General features: G+C 30.5%; 2 protein-coding genes across 2 annotated transcripts in view; both read left to right on the forward strand.

The window, feature by feature from the left end:
• The window catches only part of LOC109602664 (zinc finger protein 235), a 183,356-nt gene extending 180,790 nt beyond the window's left edge, over positions 1–2,566 (forward strand). Inside the window, exon 7 of the mRNA XM_049967599.1 lies at positions 1,778–2,566. Within this exon, the coding sequence (XP_049823556.1) occupies positions 1,778–1,902 (125 nt within the window). The 3' untranslated portion in view covers positions 1,903–2,566. The remainder of the gene's footprint in view (positions 1–1,777) is intronic.
• A 2,835-nt stretch (positions 2,567–5,401) lies between these two features.
• Positions 5,402–6,340, forward strand: LOC109606210 (peroxisomal membrane protein 2). The gene is made up of 4 exons (XM_020022771.2): positions 5,402–5,571; positions 5,635–5,730; positions 5,782–6,064; positions 6,119–6,340. The coding sequence occupies exons 1-4, from the start codon at positions 5,483–5,485 to the stop codon at positions 6,209–6,211; spliced, it is 561 nt and encodes a 186-aa protein (XP_019878330.2). The 5' UTR covers positions 5,402–5,482; the 3' UTR covers positions 6,212–6,340.
• The last annotated feature ends 557 nt before the right edge of the window (positions 6,341–6,897 follow it).

Here is a 6,897-nt window from a genome sequence, read left to right on the forward strand (position 1 = left end):
ATAGCTAAAAAATTCTTAAATATTAGATATATCTACTGATTAAAAATCGAAATTTTGATAACTTAACCCTATTTTTTATTTGTAAAATTTGATTATTAGAGCTATTTTGACTTTACTTTACACTTTTGTGGAAAAAATAAAAAGCTTGTCATTTTACTTCTCCACAATGTGAAGAAATCATGTAATAATTGCAAACTAGTGAAAAAATATAAATACAGAAACCTGTAATGCCCTATTTAGGTTATCGCCAGAGAGGTGGCCAAATTTGTTCTCTTCAATTATAACTTTTAAAGTAATTATTTTAGCCATTTTGACTTTCCTTTTCATTTCACAATGTTAAAATTCAAATACATACAACACACAATAGTGAGATGATATAAATACAGAAACCTGTAATTATCACTTTCAAAGTATTTCTTTTATTCATGAAATTTTTGAAACTTAATAACTGATTTATCAATAAATTAAAGTATAGATAATTGTTCCGTTTTCTGTTAATAAAGGAAACAAAACATGAAATTTTATACCAATACTTAAAGAGTTGATGATCATAAGAATATTTAGTGTTTAAATATTTTCATTATAATAATTGACAATTTGATAAATAAATGGTGAGCTGAAAATGTTTAAATATTAGATATGATGATTAAAAATCGAAAATTTGATAACTTAACCCTATTTTTTATTTGTAAAATTTGATTATTAGAGCTATTTTGACTTTAATTTACACTTTTGAGGAAATAGTAAAAAGCTTGTTATTTTATTTCACCACAATGTGAAGAAATCATATATTCAATGCCAACTAGTGACAAAATATAAATGCGGAAACCTGTAATGCCCTCTTTAGGCTATCGTCAGAGAGGTGGCCAAATTTGTTCTCTTAAATTGTAACTTTCAAAGTAATTATTTTTGCTATTTTGACTTTCCTTCCCACTCCACAATGTTAAAATTCAAATACATACAACACACAATAGTGAGATGATATAAATACAGAAACCTGTAATTATCACTTTCTATCTACTGATTAAAAATCGAAACTTTGATAACTTAACCCTATTTTTTATTTGTAAAATTTGATTATTAGAACTATTTTACACTCTACAATCTTAAAAAATCAAATACATACAATGCACAATAGTGAGATGATATAAATACAAAAACCTGTAATTATCACTTTCAAAGTATTTCTTTTATTCATGAAATTTTTGAAACTAAATAACAGATTTATCAATAAATTAAAGTATAGATAATGTGGGTGCACTTATTGCTTACCTAATACAATTTCATAACAGTTTAGATAAAGAAATTTCCATTAAATGTCAAACCCGACAATAACATTCTGCGTTCAAGTAATTTAAGATAAAATTATAATTTAAATTAAATTAAAATTATAACACACACTTAACATTTGCATTTGTTGCATTATTAATGGGTTAACAACATAAAAACCGAATTGTTGCATACGGTATTGGGCAGCGGGTGCGCCATATATATATATTAATTAGGTGTGAAGGGTGAGGAGACCGATAAACACATAATTACATAATTAATTGCACCTTATGCAACGTCGACAACAACCTAACCGGTAGTTTTTTTTTTACGTCATCCGATACACAGAAGATAATCAATATAATTTAGTGGCGAACGGAATCCGAGATTCGCCGTCGGTTCCCATAATTCTCGGATTTCTCGTCCAAACCGCAACCGTGGCGTTAGTCATGCCGGACGGCAACAAGAAGAAATCGCTTCCTAATGTTGTGCGCCTTTTTATTTCCAGGCGACCCGCAGGAGGAGTGCACGAGGTGCGGGAAGATGTTCCTGTGCGAGAAGAACGGGCCGAAGGTGTGTTCCGGCTGCGACGACCGATCCAGCGACAGCAATCACTCGGATAACGCCACCTAGAGCTAAAACATCGGTTGAAACTTGAAAAATGCTCAATTAATTAATTAATTATTTATTAGTTATGTTATTATTAAGTATTATTGTTTTATTATTAGGTGGCAATGTGAGCAAACTTTTATTGGTGTTCATTTTTGCCGTTCGCATAACTTGATTGATATTTCCTTTTGCGTACGATGCTCGCCACACACCTTGTATGAACGTTAATTAGCGTCTTTTATTTTTTGGCGTGGTATAAGGCGATTTTAATGAGTCTTACACACATGTATATAGTTATTTATTATATCAATCAGACGGATTAGGAAGATTGCTCATTTGAATACGCATTAATTTATTAATAAAATATGGATTTAAGGTAATTGGCACTGTTACCAGGATGTGGCCAAAATATATTTTTGTCAAACTCGTGACTATGGTCTGGACGTTGTAATTGCGCCACATAAAAAAGTTTCTGTTAAAAGATCAATGACATACAGTGCAAAAAGTGGGATGATATAAAAACAGAAACCTGTAATACCCTCTTTAGGGTTTTGTTGGAGAGATGGCGAATTTTGTTCTGTAAAGTGTTCTGTTATTAAATTAAAATGAAGTTTTCAATCGAAGATATTTTATCTGAAACTATAAAATAATGTTAATAAGTTGAATTGGTGTAAACAATAAAATTCAATGTTTAAATGAATATGCGTATGAAATTGGAATTTCATTTTTAGTTATTTTCATTCCTAAAATTTGATATTTTACCCGACTTTTTCCTGTACAATTGAGTTTTAAGAGTCATTTTGACTTTCCTTTAAACTTTTAAGAAAAAATAGAAAACCTGTCATTTTATTTCTTCAAAATGTTAAGAAATCTGATACATACGGTGCAAAATATTGGGATGATATAAATATAGAAACCTGTAATGCCCTCTTTAGGTTAATATTACGGAGATGGCTAAATTAGTTCTCTTAAATTATAAGTTTTGTATCAATTGTTATAAAATGAATATAGGAGTAACGAAAAATTGTCAGATTTTATGTAAATATTTAAAACAAAACATTAAATTTTATAAAATTCATAACCCATAATTAAAATTATTTTCATTCTAACAATTAACAATATTGATAAATAAATGGTAACCTGAAAAATAGTTAAATTTTGAGTATACCTATTTAAAAATCGATTTTCTGAGCTATATATAAGTTAGTAATTAAAACAACACATAAAATTTATAACCAATAATTAAAGATTTTTTTTAATTATTTTTGTTCTAACAATTAACAATTTTGATAAATAAATGGTAAGCTGAAAAATAGTTAAATTTTGAGTGTACCTGATTAAAAATCGATTTTCTGAGCTATATATATGTTAATAATTAAGTCAAAACATAAAATATTATAAAATTCATAATCAATAATTAAAGATTTTTTAAACTATTTTCATTCTAACAATTAACAATATTGATAAATAAATGGTAAGCTGAAAAAATAGTTAAATTTTGAGTATACCTGTTTAAAAATCGATTTTCTGAGCTACATTCTTTGCACATTTGAAAAAAAAAATTGAAAACCTGTCGTTTTGTTTTCCTAAAATATTTAAAAAAACGTCTATATACAGCATAAATTAGTGGGAAGACATAAATATAGAAACCTGTAATACCCCCTTTCGGGTATTGTCAGAGAGATGGCCCTTAAATGATAACATTTTTATTAAGAGTAACGCAAAATACATTTAAAATAAAAAACGTTTTTGTTAATGAAGAAAACAAGACATGAAATTTTATTAAATTCATAACCAAATATCTAAGAGCTGGTGTCACCAAGAAAATTGTGCCAGGTAAAAAATCGAACACGGGAACAGATCGATATCGGGGCCGATCAATAAAGTTTCTGTTGTGGTTAATTGAATTACCGTACCCTTAAGTTAATTGACATTCTCTATCTCCTTAACGAACTCGGATGTTACAAATTGATGGCAAATCATGTGGAGTGTTTTAATAGAACAACGCATCGATCCATCATAAATTTTATAACATTTTTATTAACAACAATCCGATTAATTAGCATGTTTCTGAAAGTTGGGTTTTACGTCACAAGTGCATAAATATTGTCTTTGATACTTTCGCCGTTATTTATGCTATAAATCACAAATTACCCCACATTCTAGTTACTTGAATTATATTAATGACAAAGTGGGCATACAATCGTACTAATTATAGATAATTTCAATTAAATATTCAAGGAACTATTTTGAAATAATTATCGGTAATTTACTAGTATTGTTACTGAATGATATAACCTTTACAATTACTACTAATGTTGTGGTTTACTGTTAATCATATGCACTATCACTTTTAATACGAAAACTACTGCGTCTCTTGTTGCTATTATTATTATTAATCAGGCAAGAATTTCCGTATTGCTAATCGTAATTAAACACAGGACACAAAACGATCGTTTCGTTCCATTTGAAAACACGTATCGCATAATGATAACCTGTCAATGGTGCACGTGATTAATATCGAGAATTACCACAAATATCATATTTCTCCAATAACCGGTGTCACATAAATAATTATAACGGCTTTATAAGAAGCGGGCTTCTAATCTTTGATGCGGATGACAGTTTTAAGTCGACAGACTTTATCAGTACATCGGTCTCCAATTAAAGACGTTCAACGATTTTTATTTTTTAATTACGACGGGATTATTTGATGTATGTGTGTTTGTTGTGTGGGATGATGCAGAACCGTATTTTGACTTTTACGTTTAGTTTTAGTTGTAAAACCGACTAAATTATAAATTTAGTTCTAGTCAGACCTATAATTAGTTAGTTTTAATTACTTTATAAAGGATTATTAATAAAGATACACGTATATTATATGTAGTACAAGTGTTTTATTTATTGTTAGTAAAGCGCACAGGTTCCCATAAGCCTGCAGCGCACAAACACAATGCGAAATTACATGTTCGAACGTTATCTGCAAGTAGCATCGATCGGCGTATCATTAGCCGGCCACCATCAATCACCCAGAAATCAAACCGGGGGAAAAAAATCACCCAGCAGTAGCCGAGCGGACGGGATAACGATCGCGACATTCGTAAAACAAAACGCCGTGCTCCAAGTCCGGAATATAATTAGTTGTTCCATTGCGATCTGATTAACATAACAATACGGCGGTGCCGGACCACTCCCTCCCGTATCTTCGCTCCCGTGGATGCGCAATTAATTATGTGCGATTCGTGACGTTACGTAACAGGACCCAACGATTCATAATTGTCGCAGGCAATTTTTTTTAACAATATCTTATCTGCTTATTTAAATAAATTCATTTATTGATTTCACAAGCCATCTATTAGTGGGTAACTTAACTTCACACAACTGCATCAGCGTCCTTAAAAAGTGCTTAAGAGCCACCTAGCGACAAGTAACTGTAACCCCTACACAAATTACAGGACACTAAAAACGGCCGGTTAAAAGATAAACAGGTACAAATATTTATTTACATTGATCAGTCGGACTATTGTCCTTTAACCTTTAATTTTTGATAAAGTTATTATCAAATAATTGAATTTTAAGATTCAACAATAAGTGCATTACTAAAATGGCTCTGTCCAAGCCTTTCATGAGCGCCCTGTCCTTTTATTTTGGACAACTATTTGAGCACCCCATCAGAACTAAATCCTTAAGTTGGTGAGTACTGTTTTATGTTTATTATTATAGTTGTTGTTGTTATTATTACAAAATATTTTCCAGTTGTGTTATAGCAGCAGCCGGTAATTACGCATCGCAACAGATCGCCGGCAATAAAGTCTTAAATGTGCACAGCATTGCGGCCTATGCCATTTATGGGTACGTTCAACTTAAGTGCTAAAATTTTAGTATTAATAATGTTGGTTTTAGATTGTTGTTTGGGGGCACCATCCCCCATTACTTCTACTTGGGTTTGGAGCATTTGGTGCCGGAGGATGCTTCGCTGGTTGTGCTCAAGAAGTTGTTCTGCGAAAGACTGATTTACTCACCCCTTTATCAAGCTTTTACTTTGTATACAATTGCACGATTGGAGGGCAAGGACCATAAAACTGCGCTGAGACAACTCAAGAGTCTGTACTGGACTGTTTTGACAACCAGCTGGAAATACTTGACCATTATTCAACTGCTCAATCTCAGCGTTGTGCCTCCCATAGTAAGAATGGTTTAATTAAATGTTTCGGTTGTACTTACCTTGTTTTGCTTACAGCTCAGGGTCCTTGTGGTCAATCTCATAGGATTCTTCTGGACAATCTACATCGCAAATAAAAGGCGTCAGCAACAAGCCAAAGAAAAAAAATAATCTAGTTTTGTTGAACATTAATTACATTAAGGGTGTTTGGTTTTATCTTGTTGTTATTCTTTATTACTTTTCTATTCCAAAGCATTTTCTATTGTCAGTATTTTTATAAATATAAATGTTTAAATTTAAGTTGTTTTATTGACATTTACAAAACATCTATTATCTCAAATAAAAGACGTCACCAACATTGTAGATAGTGTAAATTATTTTAAGGATGTTTGGTTTTATCTTATCTTTATTTTATTATTAGTAAATTTAAGTTGTTTTGTTGTTCTTTACAAAATATCTATAAATTCCTCCTTAAAAAAACTCGAACGTGTCCTTATAAGTACCTTTTGGTTAATGTTTCAAATAAAAAACGTCACTAACAAACCAAAATATGTGAATTCTTTTAAGGATGTATGGTTTTATCTTGTCTTTATTATTAATATGATTTTTATAGACATACAGATTCGAATTTAAGATGTTTTATTATCATCTATGTATATATTTGCCTTGGTAGAAAAACTAGAATGTGTCTTTATAGGCTATTTCCTGAATTTAGTTTCAAATAAAAAGCTTCACCAACAAGACAAAGAATGTGAATTCCATTAGGGATGATTGGTTTTACCTTGTCTTTATTTTATTATTAATATTTTTATAAACAAAGTTAAATTCCAGTTGTTTTGTTATTCTTTACAAAATAT

The sequence above is a fragment of the Aethina tumida genome, chromosome 5 (assembly GCF_024364675.1).
Source record: "Aethina tumida isolate Nest 87 chromosome 5, icAetTumi1.1, whole genome shotgun sequence".
NCBI classification, from domain to species: domain Eukaryota; kingdom Metazoa; phylum Arthropoda; class Insecta; order Coleoptera; family Nitidulidae; genus Aethina; species Aethina tumida.